A 20,414-nucleotide genomic window follows, 5' to 3' on the forward strand; every position below is an offset into this window, starting at 1 on the left:
ACGTTACAAGTGACATGCCCATTATTTTTAGGAGTTCCTCCTAAATTCACCAGTTAGGAGCTACCTTTAGCCTTAAAATTCTTTATGATTACGGCCCCAGGAGAAATCTTAATGTGCAATGATTCAGATAACTTCAGAGAAGTAAACTGGAGGGGTTAAAGGGAAACTCTGGTCTAACAACAACCTAGGGTCTAATTGTGGAAGACAAGTGTACATTTTTAGGATGAAAATGACATTCAGTTGTTAATGTATATTGTGTTCGTAATCAAAACTGCACTGATTGATAGCATATAGCATAGCCTTTAGGGGTTAACTTCAAAACCATTAACTAGACTCAATAATTTAATGTATATGCTACTATGGAGAAGGTCTCTGCAATCAAACTGAAGTATTTCTACCTTTGTAATTAAAATGAAAATGTATAAAAATGACTGACTGTGCAGTCAGTCTAGTACCTAACTCTTCTTCCGGTCGTTGCCATCTTGTGTGGAGAAAGTCAGTACAAATTAAATAACAAGCTACTGGACACACAAGAAGGAGAGTTTGATATACAACTTGAACAGAGACTCCTTACAAGATGGTGACGACCTGAAGAAAAGCAAGGTAATAAATACACTGACTACAATATATTTATAAGTATAAGTATACTCTTGATCCTGTGAGGGAAATTTGGCATTTATCCCAATCTGTGAATTAGTGAAACACACTCACAGATGTGAGTGAGCACACAGTGTGGTGAAGCACACACTAATCCCGGCGCAGTGAGCTGTCTGCAACAACAGCGGCGCTTGGGGAGCGGTGAGGGGTTAGGTGCCTTGCTCAAGGACACTTCAACCGTGCCTACTGGTTGGTTCGAACCGTCAACCCTCTGGTTACATGTCCGAAGCACTAACCAGTAGGGTATTTTTAATACCCTTTCCAGTTACAAAGATAAAAATACTTCAGTCTGTCTGCAGAGACATGTAATGATTTTTTGGAGCCTAGTTAATGGCTTGAAAGAGCAATTTACTTTGACATAGCAAAGTTGTCCCTGAAGACTATGCTTTTGAGTTTAAATGCATATTCCAATCTGATTCAAAACTGCACTGACTGACACCGTTTAGGCCCCAAACGAACATTTACACTCCGTATCATCCCAACATAGACCCTAGGTTGTTGTTAGACCAGAGTTAAATCATCACACACAATAATTATTTTTTCAATTTTAACATTGATCTTTTCTTTGTATTGAGTCACGTATCCTTTTAATTAATGACTGCAGGGATACCAGATCGCCTTGAAAAGTGCCAGAGGCCCTGTAGATGTTTTCTTATGCCCAGAGGATAATTCCAAAGTGTACAGCCCTTTGACTGACAGCAAAGGACTAGTGCCCTCAAAACAAATCTGCCCTCCTCAGACTACTTCAGTGGAGCCAACCGCATGCACATCATCTGTCCCGGATTCATCCTCTCTTCCATTAGGTACTAAGTTCCATTTAAACATCCTGTGTATTTGGTTGGTGATTTACCAAAGATAGAAAGATTAAATATTGTTTACATCAATTGAATACATTAGGTGATAAAGGTGTATTATATGTTGCATGCTTGATTGTGATGTGGTAAAAATAAATTAAAGTCTGTGTAAAGTAACTTCAAACATGTTACATCTATTAGAAAACAATTGTCGGCCAAATTTTGACCCAAATTTTGAATCTGACAAGTATCATTTGTGCGGCTCGGTCTGAAGACCACATCCACTCCCTGAGATGCTGATGCCACAGGATTAAAAGAAAAAAGACAATTTAGGAGGAAATGGCCAGACATTTGTGTGATTAAACGTTTGAAGAGCTGGAGTCAGCTGTATTTGGCCAAAGTGTTCGCAAAAGGACTTGAATGAAAGCTCAGATTGTCCTCTTTAAAATGATACCAAACATATGCTCATATGCAAATATGTCTTTAACAAAGGTCAATAACAAGATATGGCGGCCTTACATTGTACGATTTTGGTCTGTTTTTACAGTCGGCGACTAAATTTCCATAGGCTACAGCTGTCGCCTACTTTGCCCCTTCCTGTTTGGTGTTGGAGAGAGGTCACTATTGGTTTTTATAGTTCACGTCACTATTTGCATGAGCCACAACTAGAAAGACTTGCGATAATATCAAACATGTTTGTCGTATTGTCGTAACGGCAAAACTAGAAAAGGACTGACTCCGACTGACATAAAATCGCTAAGGTTGGCACCTTACACTTAACGATCTAGTTGACGGGAGCGTGCCGCGATTCCAGTACTTAACTCCCATGATTTCTGTCCGACTTTGGAAATTTAGTCGCCGACTGTGAAAACAGACCAAAATCGTACAATGTAAGGCCGCCATTAGATGTAAGAGGGTCTGAGACTGTAGTCTTTCAAAAATCTTTTCCAAATCTTTGCTAAGTCTGTCAGTGTAAGGAGGGCTATAGGCACCTGCGTCAAAAATGTGTTTTTTCAATGGGGGAGGGTAACTTTAACAGCTGATAACACTAATTTAGCTGTGACTCCAGAAGGGTTATCATACAAAAATGTTAACTACAGACATGTATCTTTTCAAAAAGTATAAGCAACTATTGCCACCTTGAGTGGTACCGACAACTCATCTGGCCCATGGACTAGCTGGATGACGATAAGTCCCTCCGGAGTATAAGTCGCATTAGTCAAAAAATTATAATTAGCATCAGTTGTTCATGACTGTAACTTAGCCAACAGTTTCACAGCCTGTTCATTGACAACACTTGCTCAGAACAAGTAGCCTATGCCTAGTCATACTTTCGTTCACACGATGACTGACATATTGTCACATTCTAAACATCTCTCTCTCCAAATAGGCTTAATCATTTTATTAGCACTAAACAAATTAAAGTGTATTGCATAGCCTATTGTTATAGGTCACTTTTAAAATCACGTCATATTATATAATTATATCCTGGCCATGGATGCATTAATCATTGCATCTGTATTCAAAAATGTCGGGTAAAAAGCAATTAAGCATCCTCTCATTCACCCTGAGAGGAAAGCCCCCTAAAAGGTCCAGGTTAGTGGATGCTCAGAGGGGGTGAAAAGGCCCATTATTGAATTGTCAGTGCCATGTGTCAAATCATTTCTTTTGCAAATCTGAGCCATTATAAATTATACTTTTGCCCCATTTTGACTTAGGAGGGCATTGCTCCTACATACTTTAGCCAATAATCAAACGTCTGCTCTCTTTTGGAAAGCTGAGACACTGTTGGAAAACAATTAGAATAACTGTGTGATGTACTGTCACAAAGTTACAAAGGCTAGATTATTCTTTTATTTTTCTACCAGATAACAAGCATCTTTGAACTGACCACATTTCAGCCCTCTAGGTCTTGACTTGATATGACTTGAGTCCTAGCATTAGGTCTTGTCATGCTGTGTGCAAAAGTAGATCAATATAGAATGACAACATGAGTACTTGGTAACGTCTGAAGCCTCAGATGTCCGGTTGGCTACGTTGTTTGTTGCTGCTACCAACGTTATCTCCAGTGGTGACTGTTTAACTTACACAGATGCGCACACACAAGAATGAGCGCTCACACCACTACCCCCTAATGCTATGCCTCTTTATTTGATAACAATAAATAAAGAAATGTTTCCTATTCTGGGAAATGTTTAGTTTTTTTTTCTTTCGGCCGCGGTTCAATACCGTTTAAATGTGCCAGAAATGATCCGCGGACCAGTAATCGCCTCGTCGAGGAGGCCCTAACCCTGCAGATCATAGACAGAGAACGCATAGGCCTACTGTATGCTTTGGGTAAAGAACACTTTGCATGTCCAGTGTACACGGAGAATGACAGTGTCTTGGAGCGGCCGCACCCCCCGCAACTCCACTTCCAATGTCACTGATTCTGACAGATATGCCCGACACTTCTGCTTTTTATCTGGTGGTGGTGGAGTTGACCGGACATCTGAGGCTTCAGACGTTACCAATTTATCATCATCCATCGCGTCTGGCCTCTGAAAAAACTTTTAAGGCTCTGCCTGGGCCTGGCCATGTTTGAACCGCCTCACTCATTTGTTCGTTGTTTAACATGGACGTTTTAAGCGTGCGCTTCCTATTTGAAATGCAGCAGGCTATGCGTGTTGTTTAATAGCTTACTTTTCAAACGGTAGAGCCTGTTCATTTCAAAACATAGGCAGAGGACGTATAATATAGGTTTACCTATTGAGGCTTATTCTCAAATTCAGATTGCGTAAGGGGACGGGATTATTAGCCAATTTCGATCGGAAAATTTGACCGGAAAGATTTAATTTTGTCGGACATTTCATTTTTTTTTCCGGCCAATGGTAACCCTCCACAACGGAAACCCTGGTGGAGTCACAAGCTGGCAGCAGATTAAATGCTCACGAGAGAGAAAAAGATGGTTTTAAAAAGACGTGACCGAAGCAAGCCAGGCATAGATCTATAGGCCCGAAGGTAATTGTAAAGCAATTTACACAATTTTCACAGAACAAAAATGCTGATATGGTACATGAACATTTAGCTAAAAATGTGGAGAATGCAGTGCAATCAAGCATTTTGGGCAATGTGGAGTCACAAGCTGGCAGCAGATTAAATGCTCAGGAGAGAGAAAAAGATGGTTTTAAAAGGACGTGACCAAAGCGCAAGCCAGGCGATCGACCTATAGGCCCAACAGTAATTGTAAAGCAATTTACAAAAGATTCATAGTAGGCCCACTTTCACTTTCTAGTGTGCGTATTCAGTAGGTGAAAGATAATTAGTAGCAAAACAGCGATCAAATATTAGCCTACATGGCAGTGAGTTTTGTTTTCAAATGTTTTCATGCATGTCTAGATAACGGGTGAGGAATGTTTAGACTATCGTAAATCCTAAAATTATGGCTGGGGTCTTTTTATTTAGGCTGCGCAAAGCACAGCACCTTTATTTTGGCCATGGCTTACTGTTTGATTATGTTGCTAAAAATCGGGACTGATGACCACTGAAATCTGTGGGGTATTTGATGGGGTATGTGATGGTTCACTATTAAGTTTCATGTATGAAAGGGTGTTGGGATTTCCATCCGCTTATTGCGAGATAATAGCCTAGAAATCTAGACGCGCCCCTAGCGGCCGCAAATTACATTTGCTGCCAGGGCTAGTCTAGCAACTCTCCGTTGGCTTGTGAGCTCCAGAAATCGAAACTTAATCAGGCCAATGAAATCGTGTATAGAGTCTTTAGGTGGGCTTAACATAATGATTGATGGCAGAGTTGCAACGGTTTGGCTTGAATTCCCTGCTACTTGAAAACAAATAAGATGGATGTTGCTGCTGGCAAACAGTGTGACATAAGTTAAGCTTTTATTAAGTAGGCAAACGTTTGAACTAGCCAACTAGCTCCGCTGGTGGGAAACGCATGGGACTCATAGCGCTGCCGCTGTCCTATTGCGTGCAGAGGGAATTTGAAAGACAACTGATTATCCCGCCCCTCGGACTGAGCACTGCGAACGGTGAGTGTCCAGACCCTACATTTTAATGTGGGTCTGGCTCGTCAGGCTAGCGAGATAAGGCATCCGCTTTCATTTATTCATGGAACATGTGTTGTGCTGAAATGGAAACCTTATTCAGCCTAAATTTAGTTATTTGTTTAATTATTCATGATTTACTTTTTTATATAATTCGTAGGCTGATGCCTGGCAGCAACAATTGTGTTTAAATGTAGGTTACTGCTTCAGCCTCTGGCAAGCTCAGAAGGGGGCGGCACACAACTGGTAGCTTGAGAGCAATGTGTTGGAGACTCATGGTGTAAGACAATGACTTTTCATTGGCAACAATATTAAACCAAACAACAATATAAAATATTAAGAAGAGGTCTTTTATGAGTTAAATTGAAACAAAATTATTACTGACCTTTATTTGTCCGAATCTGAGGCCCAAATAGATTCCTGGCCATAATTTGAGGATTTAAGTATGCACGTGTGTTTCAGGCATAGCGCAACCACTAATCTCTGACTGAAAGTGCACAGAACTTGTGCATTTGAGAGCGCTCTCTCGCGGCTAGACAGTGATGTTTCATGTAGGGTTCATGTCAGTTAATATGAATTAACATTTAAAAACATGTTCAATTATATATTTTTTCAAATATGAGTCGCACCTGACTATAAGTCGCAGGGCCAGCCAAACTATGAAAAAAGTGTGACATAGTCCGGAAAATACGGTACATACCATCAATGGGATAGACATATCATTGTAATCAGAAGGATTAATTATATGAAATGATGTAAAATACATATAGTAATGTTGATATAGTAATGAACAGTCTTTGAAATCCTGTCCAAATGTATATCCAAAATTTGTCAAAATTTTATATTTCTCTATAAGATAGAGAAAAGAGTGTATGACTTGTTCAGCAAGTTGTGGGCTATTTAACAGAACTGGAATGGAATATGCTTAACCTTTCAAAAGTTATGATAAATTTAGTGATAAATGCAGGAAACGGGATTCAGAATGTTGACAGAATTCACATTCTCTTTCTCACCAACAACATAAAAGTGTGCATTAAAAACTACTAATGAAGTCAGACACAATGGCTTAGAATGATTTGGTCTAAAGGAATAAACCATTTATTTGTATAGAAGCAAATGATACAGTCAATAAGAATGAAATTTAAAAAAACAACATAATTGCCAGTAGTACATGAAGTAAATATATATTTATTTAAGAACATTTAAGAATAGAGACATAAAATATATGTGATTCAACAGATACAACTTTCTTATATATCAACTTCAATATTACTCAAAAATAAATATGGTCTAAACATTTGAAAGTAGATTACATAGTAGAACAAGCCTGTGGAGAAAACACATACACACACAAACTCACACACACACTTACAAAGAGAAGGGTAGGGGGTGGGGCAGGGAACCTGAAGGTTGAACACAGAAGACCTATGGCTCATCACAAAACGCATCCCCTTCTGCAGAATGGCAAATCTGAAAAGAATTGTGTTTACTACTAAAACAAAGTCACCTATCATTACACTGGGGGCCATACAAGCTACTTTAGTTTTATGCTTCTTTTAAAAAAAAATATATAACATAGCCAACAATTTCTCTGTGGCTCCTGCTGTACAGGAACATGTACCTGTTGGAAAGACGACGGACTATTAGTTGGAGGAGCTGAAGACTGAGGCTGAAAAACTGTATCGATAGAAATGCCTGCCAGCTGTTGTGATAGATTTTCTCTAAAGTTGATCTGGCTGTAGCTACCTAACCTAGATTCAACACCAGATTCTGCATTGCGCTGCCAATCTTGAAATAATAAAAAGCTATTGACGACGGCAGTGTTTTCCAACACTTTTGGGTTTTTTGGTTTACACAATATGTACTTATCATTTGGTCCGACCTATCAACGCCCCCCATGTATTTGTTGTAATCACTTACCACAATAGGCTGACGTACAACTTTTTGTCCCAAACCGAATTGTTCTTCACTAGTCTACATACATTAGTCTAATCATTCGCATTGTGGAAACTGGACAGGCAGGTTACTGCACAAGTATCCTTCCACTGTACTGCTAAGACATATTCTACGCCACCTCATGTCCCCATGGCTTGTCCTGCGCTCCCATTTTTTTATATCTTTTTTAAGTCGTCCAGAATTTTTTTACAGTTAATCCTACATGTTCCGCATGCTCTTAAGCCCCATGATCTAAGTTTAACCATAAGGGCTGGTGATGTGTAGAAGTTATCAAACCAAATTATGTGACCACTATCTCTAAATGGCTGTATTAGCTCCTCTACAACTTTTGAGGCTAATCCAAGACACAACCATCACGACCACCTGTGTAAATATTGAAGTCCAAAGTACCCTGAATCTGATGTTGCTATCACCCACAGTTTGAAACCCCACCTAACTGGGGAGTTTCCATAAGGCATTTTACAAAACTACAGTGTCTCAGCTTTCCAAAGAGGTCAGGCATTTGCTTATAGGCCAAAGTATGTACAGTGGGCATCGCTTTCAAATGGCCACTTCAGTCGCGCATTACGAGGTGTGAAGCTTTAGTACCACTTTCAGCCACTGTGCGTCGCTCTGCCACTGTACATCGCTCTGCCTGCCGCCCCATCTGAAAAAGCTCGATTTACCTCGATTTAGGCTACTTGGGTATGGCTTAAGGCTTGACTACACGGTGGTAACGAAAATCGAAATCGAAATTTGCTGTCTACATTATTGTCAGTGTTGGGGTGACGCAACTATGCAAATCAAAACAGTGGTGTGATAATTGAGCCAGTAGAGAAATAACTGTTCAGAATTAATATGTAGCCTTGGGTAGGCTTCTGCGACGTTTTTAACAGGCTACGCTATAGAGGCTTAGACAACTATGACCCACGTTTTGGTTTTGTAAATTAATTTGCCCTACTTCTTGACTGCAATGTAGTCAATTGACTGCTTGACATATAATTTTTATTTTTCTGTACAATAAACAAATACATCTGCTTTATGCCGCAGAATTACATGCATATTTGGAACTTACATAGTCCAATGCATCGTTACACTACATTAGTGTTTCCCAAAACCATAGTAGCAACGAACGTTCGCAACCACTATCGTAAACTTGTGTAGTTACAACTACACCTCTCGACCTGTGGTAGAATGCTAATAGAAGCATAGTTCCAGGGATCTTCATGTCAAAGACGTCACTGACGCCAGTTATTTGTTTGCAAATTAATAATTATAAATATATTTAGGTTTCTAATTGATATTTACACTTCTAACCACCATACATCCATATTTTAAAATGCCCAAGGCAGAAAATACATAAATTAAAAGTCAATTTGCAGCCATGTGCACGTAAGTAAAAGTCACACACCTGCAGATAATAATAAGGTGGTGCGCACTTTTTGACGAGGCAGCTGAGAATATGTAGCCTTTGATTTTCATGGAGGGGAGGGGGGGTCCTTGTTAGTTTACGCAAACCAAACCAAGAAGGCTGATTCTGATTTTGATAATATGATCTGCACAAAGGATAAACTTAGGTAAACAACAATGTCAATATTGTTGTCAAAATCTTAACCCAGATTCGAACTCTTGGACAGGGGACTGGTAACTGCTGTGCAATGGCGGCTGTCATCTGCCGGCCTTAACGCAATGCGCCACAGAAGTATGTGCAAGTGCTTGTTCACGTGCTACTAAACGTCATTAACCACCTTAGTCCAGACTACTGAAGTTTGGAAACTATCATGGTCCAAACTTACAGTACTATGTAAGTACTATGTAAGTACGACAGTTTTGGGAAACAGTCGTAACTTACATGTTGGTTAGTTGAACGATGCATCCTGTTAGTAAAAAGCTAACCTCCGTAGTTGTACGGGAAACGCACCCCAGATCAGCTTGTAGGCCATTAGCAATCTATTTATTTTATTTTATGAAGCCTACACAGTAGATCACATGCTTCGCCAAAAAAAACTCTATTGCAGATATCAATGCGTCTTTGTTCATGGGTTTGGCCTCACAGCAGAGGCTTAGACAACTATGACCCACGTTTTGGTTTCGTAATTTGCCCTACTTATTGACTGCAATGTAGTCAATTGACTGCTTGACAGGTTATTTTTATTTTTCTGTACAATAAACAAATACATCTGCTTTATGCCGCAGAAATACGCACTTGGCCAGCCTATAGAACGGGCACGTTTTGGAGAGAATGTGTACGCACGCAAGAATCTGTAGGCTATTTGTGGCTGGTTACCAGCAAACAATGTTTAACGCATTAACTCAAGACGTCAAACATTTTCTAAACAATACAAACAGAAAGGATGCAGCAGGCAGCAAATGTAGAAGAGTCCTTTCCAGTGGAAGAACAAAATGCTGAATGAAGCCCAAAGATATGAAGGCATATCTGGCAAGTTGTTATTTTCTGAAGACGTAAATAGTTGGGCTATAGGCCTTGTTTGCAAGGAGACATAACGCGTGAGCATGCCACACTATCCACAGCTGTGGTAGCGGGGGTAGGAGGATTACTTTTAGCGCAGGATTTATATAAAATTCTTTAACAGAAGGCCTGCCTCGAATGCAGGCTTGCCCAAAAAAAAGGCCTGTGGTTTGCGCAGCCTACAGTAAGTAGGTCTTAGTGAGTTAGGAGTCCTTGACTTCTTTTAAGCTGTCTCAGAGGTGGAAAGTTGCGTTCGTTGGGGGCAGGGCCGGATTAACAATTCATAGACCCTTGGGAACAAATGTCTGATGGCCCCCCCTGCCCCCCAGCCAACGTGAATCGGGCGGTCAGTTAATAGGCCTATCTGTGAGGCCAAGCCTCACCAAGTAGCCAGTTTGTTTACAACTAACATTACATTTAATTAAACTGCTTATAGGATATGCTGAAATAGTTTCAACATTTTGAATATCAGTGTCGGGTGAATTAGGAAATGCCTTATGGCTGAAAGCTGCTTGGGATCCCCCCTGTCAAGCAATAACCATACAAAAAGTTAAAAACAGATGACATGATGCGCGTCACTGACATAATGCGCAAATAATATAGCCTAGATATTCGAATACATGTGTTTATTTTAGAGGGGATATTCAAACGTCATTTTTGAGCCATTTTGACAGCCCTAGTCCACTGTAGGCTACGCCAATCGTCTATTAACACCTTCCACCTAACCCCGGTGAGTGGGGGTCGCTATAATGCGTGTGAAATAGCACCATTGAGTAGCCAATGGGAAATAGCCTTAAAATTGTTCCGGTGTTGTGTGCCTTCTGGTTTCTCCACCTACTGGTTTCCTTGTGCGTGCATGCGCTGCAGCAGTTGTCAGACATTCACAAACAAGTTGTTTTAGGCGGTTTGAAGTCGCTTTTCATACGCCATGAGCGCTCGGCTACATTACAGCCACTCGGACAAAAGACATGTCAAAAATATATATGTTTTGAAAACTAGCATTAAACTGGATTTGTGACTCTTCATCCTGATTCCCTACTCTTTGAGCCAACTAATATGTTACGCAAATCAATTAACTATTGTAGGCTACCATTAATTAATAATGTAGGCAACACCCAGGTAACATGTTGTCCAGGCTGTCTGAAACAAGGGGTTGCCTCTCATCTACAACAACTAGTTACCTTGGGCTGCTACAGTCGTCAGTGCACTGTGCACAGTAGGCCTATGCTACTCTTTGTGGTTGATCAACTAAAAATAAAAGATGTATTTGGTGATGACGTTATTGTAGGCCTAGTAGACCTAAATTCTGAGAAATTAAATGGTACGAGAAACGATCTACATAGCGCACCAGACCGCGATGTCTTCAAGGGTTGAATGAAGGGAGTTTGCAAAAATTAGTGTATTTTTCAAGTCAATAAACATTCTTAATTTTCGAATGTCTTTGTCAGGGAACATCTGACTTTTAAAAACCATAGGCCTGGTAGTCGCTCAGACAAGGAGTTATAAGATAAAGGCAATACCATTTGTGTCACCTAATGCAGTTCAGTGAATTAGCAAGATACCATCAGAAGCCAACAATCATAAAGCACCTGTGTGCGCGCTCTCTCTCCCCTGCGCATGAAGCTGTCTCCGTGTTGTAGGCTAGATATGCGTAAGTTCTTTCTATCTGCTTTACTTTTGTGAGTTGCGACCACCTAGGCTATGTTATAGACGTTCTATGAGGTACCAGTGTTTAGCTGTGTCACAAAACAATAAGCTTTGTCAGACTACTTTTAAAATGATATTCAGGGCTATATATATTTTAAACATTCGGGGCTGAAGACCCAACAAAGCCTTGCGTTAATTCTTCAGGTGGGAAGTGTCAGGAATTTTCAAACGAGAGACGCTCTCATTGGTGGTTAGTATATGGAGTAGGGAATTGACAGCAACATATCCAATCACATTATGAGAGATGCTAAATTTAACATAAACTGCAATGTTTGATTTTAAATTAATGTAAATTTAGCCGGGACTGTAAGCTGGCTTACGTGGGTGCTCGATGTTTTCAGTGGGTGCCCGAGAGACGGAACACCCACGGTATCGGCGCCTATGACAAGCGTATCTCGCGGTTGCATCCATTGCAAACAAACATGCAGGTAGAGGTTAATATGCTCTATATTTTATCCAAATGATGTCTGTCTATCATCGTTGCACTCGGAGAAAACCAGAATGTTTAATTTGTCCTGCGTTTCTTCTACGGCTGCAAACGGGATTCACTCGCCGTTAACCAAATATTTCTTTATTAGGGCAGGGCAGGCATATTTCTGGCTATTAAATTATTTCTAAACCAGTCTGCTAAAGTCTGTAGTGAAGTGAAGTGTAGGGTTTTCCAGCTCCATTTCTTTTTACGAGACACCCTGCTCACTTGAGACCTCTGCCGGTTGTTGCAGCGTCGTTGCAGCGTCACTGGAAAAATACAAATGAAAGTCGCGTGATCGACCGCGAGGGAAGTTAGCCAAGTCGAAGCACTGCCCACTGTAGGAGCAATTCCCTCCTAATTAGATGTGCAATGTTGGGCAAAAAAATCAAAATGGGGCATAAGTATAATTTGTAATTGCTCAGACATGCATAAGAAAATATTTGACACATGGCACTGACAATTCAATAATGGGCCTAGACTTTTCACCACCTTCTCTGGACCAGCATCCTCTAACATGGCCTTTTTAGGGGGCTTTCCTCTCAGGGCGAATGAGAGGATGCTTAATTGCTTTTTACCTGACATCTCTTTGAAAGACAGGTGCAATGATTAATGCATCCATGGCAATCCATGGATTTTAAAAGTGACCTATAACATTGACTATGCACTACACTTTAATTTATTTAGTGCTAATAAAATTATTAAGCCTATTTGGAGAGAGAGATGTGTATAATGTGACAATATGTCAGTCATCGTGTGATAACGAAAATATGACTAGGCTTAGATTACTTGTTCTGGGCAGGTGTTGTCAGTGAACAGGCTGTAAAACTGTTGCATAAGTTACAGACATTAACAACTTATGCTAATTATCTGAGAAACATTCTCTAACAAGAGTCAAGTTGTCATTGTTTGTGTCAAACAAGTTGTGAATTTGTTGTAACATTAAAAGATGACTTACTCTGTGCTCAAAGTAATGCTCGAAGCTCCAGTGGTTTCCTCTAAGGGTGAACGAAACCTTGTAGCAGAATCACGTGAACAATTCCAGGATAGGCTTTTTTTCATTGGTTGTTGCGTTAAATCTTACCCAGATACAATAGTATTAATTTTCTGATTGGCTATTGTGTAGCCCCTTTCTTTATTTTTGATTGGCTGATAAGTGGCTGGCTCGACTAAGAATTCCAGGGGAGACGCGCTTGATTCCTTCCGGTGCAACCGGAAAGTTTTCAGACCCTTTCAAGTTCTCCAGATTTTGTTATGTTTCAGATTAATCTTAAAATGGATTGATTTTCTCATCAATCTACACACAATGCTCACAACACAACACTCCACAAAAAATTCACTGGACATTAGTAGGAGAAACACACATCTCTTTATATAATGGCGGCCTTACATTGTACGATTTTGGTCTGTTTTCACAGTCGGCGACTAAATTTCCAAAGTCGGACAGAAATCATGGGAGTTGTACTGGAATCTAGTTGCAGTCTTGTAAACAGGGCCGGCCCGAGGCATAAGCGAACTAAGCGGCTGCTTGGGGCCCCCTGGCCACCAGGGGGCCCCCAATCGAGTTTCTTTCTCTTTTTTTACATAATAAATAACATAAACAAGTGACATCAATGAATGAATAAATGAAACAATTAATAATTCAAAACAAGAAAATTCTGATTTCATGATCAATATGTCTGCCTACCTCTACTGTGTCTGCCAGCCTTTGAGTCACGCGCATAAACTAGACACCTCGGGTGATAGACAATTCGTGCAGACACTGCATCAAGTTCAAAAATCGGAAGAGATGGTAATGTTAAGAAAAGTCACAAAAAAGGACGTATCCCTCTGGTGCCGAAAACAGAAAGAAGAAAATGACAGAGGAGGAGAAAAACAAGCAAGATACAGGTATGTTTGCATGATTATTTACAGTATGTTTTGTGCTTGAGGTAGCTAGCTAGCTGTCATGATCTAATATAACCTAAAATCACCAGAGCTAAATCCCTGCCATCAACAGAGAAATGTCTCCCATTAATATATATTTATCTAGGTGTATTTCAGATGTCAAGGATGTTGGGATTGTTTTGGATGTTCAATCAAGCATGTACCCTAGCCATAGGTGGGCTTATGTTGTAAATTAAAGTTAGCTAGCTGACTGAAGTGGACATTAGCACTACAGTAGCTACATGAAAACGAAGCTGAAGGCAAATTTACCACAGAGGGATTGTTTCTGATTTCGCACCTGAAAGTGTTGATAGTTTATTACTGTTCTATAATATGTGACATAGTGGTAAGTCTGATAGCAACAGCAGGCTAAGCCCAGGCTCCCAGTCCCAACCCACTGACTAGCGCGACTCTGGGCATCGGTAACGTTCCAGCTTCATAGGCAAAGATGGAACAGTACGTGCGCTCTGCTCGATCTTTGGAGAGAGATGGTAGTGTTTGAGAAAATATACCATGTTGGGTGGGGAGACTTCTGTGATGGAAATAAACTTACATTTGATTAAGATAGTGGCAAGTGATGTAGCGGTGCTACCCTAATATTTAGGCTGCAGTAGATCACCATGTTAAGCGTTACTTTTGATTATGCCTCATTTGCCAATAGAATATGAATTGTTACATGTGGAATTGCTTGTTGATGAGTGTAAGTAATGATAGCAAAATAAACTCATTCTGCTCGATCAAATATGCACTTATGCAATATTTTTTTTTTTTTCAGAGACACTGTTGAAGTACTACATATCTCTACCACTACTTAACTCTACCTCATCAAGTGTCTGCCTCCATGGCTGATGACACAGAAGGTGAGGTTTTCTTGATGGCAAATGGTTACATAGCCTGTTAATATGACATGACACATTTAACATAGTTTTTGTTTTATTTATTTATGTATTTATTTAATCATTGCAGGTTCGTCCACTGCAGAGCTGCAGATACCTGAAAGCCAGGAACGAAGTAGGAATAAGTATCTATTTTTTGGGACATTTTATTTTTGATTATTAATGTTTGTCTATTTTGGTTTTATTTTGTAGTTGAAGATTGATCATTTAATGCACATTTGCGGATTTGTTCTGCAAATCTGTTGAAAAACAAGTCATTAAACGGATGTACTTGTTTACAACAAATACAAATGCTGTTGTATTTTGTTATTTGTCAATTCAACTTCAGTAAACCACCCTTAGTGCTTCACTTTGAATATGAATGTTTCAAATAAATCTGTGATTTTAGTACCCTCTAAGATTAAAAGGTGACAGGGTTGGTGTAAATAACAACTAATACATTGGTTTACCAAGCACATGGGGCCAGAAGTGTAGAGCGGAGCCCCAAAACATTTTTGGCATGTCAGCAAGGATGGATTACTGAATGAGCCTACCGAGTCCTTATGCATCTGTGTCCAGGGGGACAGTAGTTCATAATCAGTCACTGTATTAATACATAACCTCACTGTATTAATTTATAATATGACATTATAGTGTGAAGTTGTCAATTATCGCCAAGCACAAGTGACTCTGCGTTGTGGGAGGGGGCCCCCAAATCAAATTCTGCTTAGGGCCCCCAAAAGGCTCGGGCCGGCACTGCTTGTAAATAGTGACCCTGCAAGATCCCTAGTCATTGCAAAATCATAGTCTGCGACTTAAAACTCTACTACTTGTCTTTAGATGTGAGAGGGTCTGAGACTGTAGTCTTTCAAAAATCTTTTCCAAATCTTTGCAAATCTTTCCAAAGTCTGTCAGTGTAAGGAGGGCTTTAGGTCTCATAGTAGATGGTGTATGTCAGAGTGAAAACCAAGCCACGAGGGTTGAGAGAATTGTCTGTAGACCTGCGAGACAGGGTTGTGTGAGGACACAGATCTGGGGAAGGATACAAGAACATTTCTGCAGCATTGAAAGTGTCCAAGAGCATGAAATAAGATGAGACTGAAACATAGCAAACTGTGGAAAACTTGAAAGGGTCTGAAAACTTTCCAGTTGCACTGTAACTGTGTAGCCTGGCTACGTTATGCTAATGTTTACTTGAATTGTAAAAGCCATTTGATAGTCTTCCCCACCAGGGGAGATTCAAAATGAAACAGCAAGGCAGATAAACTCTAGTAGGCTACCAAATAGCTTATTTAAACTCCCCTTAAAGTGAACTTGTAGCTTCTAAAATGTAGCAAAGCCAGCTGCCATGTCTCAGAACACTAGTGTATACTGTTTGGTCTATTCTGGGTTTTGGGATAAATTTTGCCAATTGTTTTATTTTCGGATAATTGACCATTTTTATCAGAGCTTCCCCTATTCCAAAGAGTAGCAACCGCCACTGATACCGAACTGCTGTTATTCAACTATGCTAAGGTAAACGGTTTTGCATTCTATCACCCCTTTAAGCTTGTTAAAGACGTGTTACCTTAAGGCTACTCGGAACTTCCTGGGGAAAAAAAACTTATATCCAAAAACAAGTCTTCCCACTTAGTAATGAGACAAGAATAAGTTATAGCGTGATGTAGGCCTACTTTTAATGCCCATATGACCTTTTTATGTAGAGTTGTAGATCTCTTCCCATTAATTTGGATTGGAGCCTGATCTTAATAATTGAAACTGCACTGCACTGTATTTAACCATAATATGGGTTAGTTGTAAGAAGTGTGTGCCTCTGGTGACATTAACTAAGTCTTTTATTTATTGGAGGACTTAATTAGAAGAAGTTTGCAGCAGTATTCTCTTTCTCACTCTTTCTCTCTCTTTCTCTGATAACCTTTTTCTTACCAACGCCGTTTGTCGAGCGTGTTGGTTTCCTTTTCTTTTGGGGCAGCCGTGGCCTACTAGTTAGCACTTCGGACCTGTAACTGAGGGTTGCCGGTTCGAACCCCGACCAGTAGGCACGGCTGAAGCACCTAACCCCTCACTGCTCCCCGAGCGCCGCTGTTGATGCAGGCAGCTCACTGCGCCGGGATTAGTGTGTGCTTCACCTCACTGTGTGTACACTGTGTGCTGTGTGTGTTTCACTAATTCACGGATTGGGATAAATGCAGAGACCAAATTTCCCTCACGGGATCAAAGAGTATATATACTATACTTCTCTCTATATATATATGGCTGTCAAAATAATGCATTCATTTCAATTAATTAATTACAGAAAGTATAACACGTAAAAAAAATGTGAGTTACTACACCTCTTGATGATAATAATGCTAGCCGCTTGTTCAAAAACCTTTCTTTTAGTAAACTCTGTGTACACAAACAATGTTCTCAATGCTCAAGTTCATATGTATCCATGAGCTACATTGTTATGATTACAGTATGTTAAGGAAGCACCTGTTCCACAATTGCAATATGTCCATAGCGTTGCAGACCCAAGAATACTGGTTATTTTGTCAAATGTATTCAAATTTGGCTGGGTGACTGTCAAGAGACATTTTTGCTATGTGACAAAAATATATTTCTGCTTTACACAGACTTTAATCTCTTAAGTTGTGTGCATGTCTTTTGGGGCCCTCTGAGTTTGTTTTTGACCTATACAGAACCACCTCCTCTGAATGAAGACCCTGTACCAAGTCAAGAATATATGCCTGACTTGGACTTGACATACTTTGAGTCTTCCAGCTTCCTGTTAGACCATGGCATGGATTGCTTTAACATACCCACAGATAGTTTCATCAATCTTTCACCACCGCTGAGTCAAGACTACCACTTTGGGATGGAGGAGAATGAAGGCATCAGTGAGCTATTTGATTCTGACTTTGGTGAACTGGGCCATTTTGAATTATAAGATTGTTTCAAGAAAGTGAGTGAATGGACAGTGCATACATACAGTAACATTTATACAGCATGCTGATATGATGTGGGCCAGACTTATTCTATATACTGAGGGGGTAATGCATTATCAATGTTTAAGTGAATTATGCCTTTTAAATTTTCAAGAGCACTATTTTGTAAATGTATCAACATGCTTTATGTCAATATTATTTAAAATATGTATTTGCTGATCAGTCTGAAATACCTCAATTACATAGATTTGAACTGGCACTTTCATAGCTGTTCTGGTTTCCCTTTCAATAATTAAAAGTTGTGGGTGATTTGTGGGAAACAAATGAGTTCACTAGAAAATATTGCCAGAAGTTTGCCAATGTTGACCACTAGAGGCAAAGTTCCAGCAAAGTTCTGAAAACAATGAGAAATTTGCCACTAGTGACAAAATGTGTTTGCCAGTGATTTGCCACCACACTTAGCCAAAAAGAGAAAACTTCCAGTGAACTTCTGGTAACAAACCTAATTTGCATATGACATTGGTGCAAATTAACTGCAACATTGCCAAAAGTTAACCACAACTGTTTGCCAGGAACCTAATTTGCATGTGAAAATATGACCTTGCCGCAAATTTGCAGCAACTGTTCGCCAGAAAGTTCAAATTTCTGTAAGTGTTATGCAATGGTGGCTTCATGTTTAGGGCTGTAACAATATGCATATCGAAATCGCGATCACTCACATCCACGATCCTGTGCTGCGGTATGAGAAGGCAGAATCATGACACACCCTTTCTAGTGATTCCTGCAGGCTTTGCAGCTTACGCGGCCGCATAAACAACACACATCTCCCGCTTTACTTACTGGTACGTTGTCCAGAAGAAGAATTAGAATTATAGAATTAAACCCCCTCTCGTTGCCCTGCTTTCTCTCTCTCGCTAGACCTCTCTCTTGGACAGGCGCCTCTTCGGCATGCACATTTAATCCAAATAAAACATTCACAATCGTGAAAGCAAGCACACATAGAAGACGTTTAGCTAAATTAGGCTACTATTAAATCCGGTTAGCATAATTAGCATGTAACTACACAGTTACAGTGCAACTGGAAAGTTTTCAGACCCTTTCAAGTTTTCCATGCACACATTTGTTTAAAACTCTTGCATTCAAGTTGACTGATCATCTCAATACCAATGTTTTCCCAGACTCAAATGGGCCTGTCCCAGGAGAAAAAGTATTACCTTGAAACTTAAACACACGTGGGGAAACTGAACAGCCCAATCAGTAGATAATCTGGCCAACTATGCTGCTTTGTTTACAATATTTACAGGCTTCAACCAGACAGCTGAATTAAAGAGGTAGTTGTAATAGAAATAGTAGGCTATAATCTGCATAGATGTGTGTTGACATGAATATAAGAAATTCAATATGTTCTCTTTTTATATCAGGATACAATAAAATACAGATATACAGGGGGCGCTGTGGCGCAGCAGGCCTGCGGTCATTTCCCGATTCCCACCCCATCTCTCTCTCCCACTTACTGTACTTCCTGTCACTCTTCACTGTCCTGTCCAAATAAAGGTCCAAAAGTCCAAAAAAAAGTAGGCTATTTAAATGTTTGATAAAATGTATAGGTTTTTTCCCCTCAACAACCCCCCCCCCCCACACACACACACACACAAAAATCGAGGTATGTATCGTACCAAAAATCGTGATACAAACCGAATCGTGAGTTTGGTGTATCGTTACAGCCCTAGTCATGTTGCATGATGGTGACCTGAAAGCACCACAGGTTCAGTTTCACCTGTGTTCCTTAAATTTTTTTAAAAGGTCTTCTAAAGCAGCATTTCTCAAACTGGGCCGTGGTCCGGCACTGGTCCACAACGAGGAGGCTGCTGGTCTGCCGAGCCGCGGAGTCAAATGATGCCCGGTGCTTCTGTCACTTGTCTGATAATTTACTGTGCAATTCATCAAGGAACTGTGAACCGACAGGAAAAGAAAACAAATGTTTCCACAATCCACTGCACATGAGAAACTGAAACCACTCGATAAAGCAAAGGTCCGCTACAACCATGTTGGAAGGCTACGAGGTAACGACATTTAATAGAACAAAGTGGATTCTTGCAGACTGACTATACAATGCTCAATGCTAGACAATGTATTATCCACATTTGAATATAATGTGGCCAAAAGCTATTGTAGCCTAATTATGACCGGCGTGCTAGCAAAGCACATATGAAGAGTTCAGTTACAAAACCCTCTAAATCCGTTTTTCTTTTAAATGAGGATTCTTGATCAGGCTCTTAAAGATTTTTGACTACAAATCAATATTTCAGACCAGGAAGAGAGTGGTATTTAGGGAGATTTGAAGCTAAATTATTTGATTAATGTATACTATGTGTGGAGAACATACACCAACCTCACGATTGAATTTGTATCACGATTTTTGCCCCAATTTTATTGAATAACATTTCAATAGCCTACCTTAGAACACCAGAGTATTACAATATAATATATAATGTAATATATCTGTATTATTTTATATCCTGATATAAAAAGAGAGAATACTGAATGTCTGATATTTATGACAGCACACTTTATGCAGATTAGCCTATAGCCTATGCTTACTTACAGGC

At 39.9% G+C, this 20,414-nt stretch overlaps 1 protein-coding gene across 2 annotated transcripts in view; it reads left to right on the forward strand.

Moving 5' to 3' along the window:
• Window positions 1-20,180, forward strand: part of e2f1 (E2F transcription factor 1) — a 106,227-nt gene extending 86,047 nt beyond the window's left edge. Inside the window, exons 6-8 of one of the 2 annotated variants that reach the window (XM_042098238.1) lie at window positions 1,262-1,460; window positions 17,560-17,822; window positions 19,609-20,180. In XM_042098238.1, coding sequence (XP_041954172.1) covers window positions 1,262-1,460; window positions 17,560-17,807 — 447 coding nt within the window. In that variant the 3' untranslated portion in view covers window positions 17,808-17,822; window positions 19,609-20,180. Of the gene's footprint in view, window positions 1-1,261; window positions 1,461-17,559; window positions 19,172-19,608 lie in introns of those variants that run through there. The other variant, XM_042098237.1, reaches the window with a different exon arrangement.
• Window positions 20,181-20,414: the final 234 nt, after the last annotated feature.

Source organism: Alosa sapidissima, chromosome 7, assembly GCF_018492685.1.
Source record: "Alosa sapidissima isolate fAloSap1 chromosome 7, fAloSap1.pri, whole genome shotgun sequence".
In the NCBI taxonomy this organism is placed as follows: domain Eukaryota; kingdom Metazoa; phylum Chordata; class Actinopteri; order Clupeiformes; family Clupeidae; genus Alosa; species Alosa sapidissima.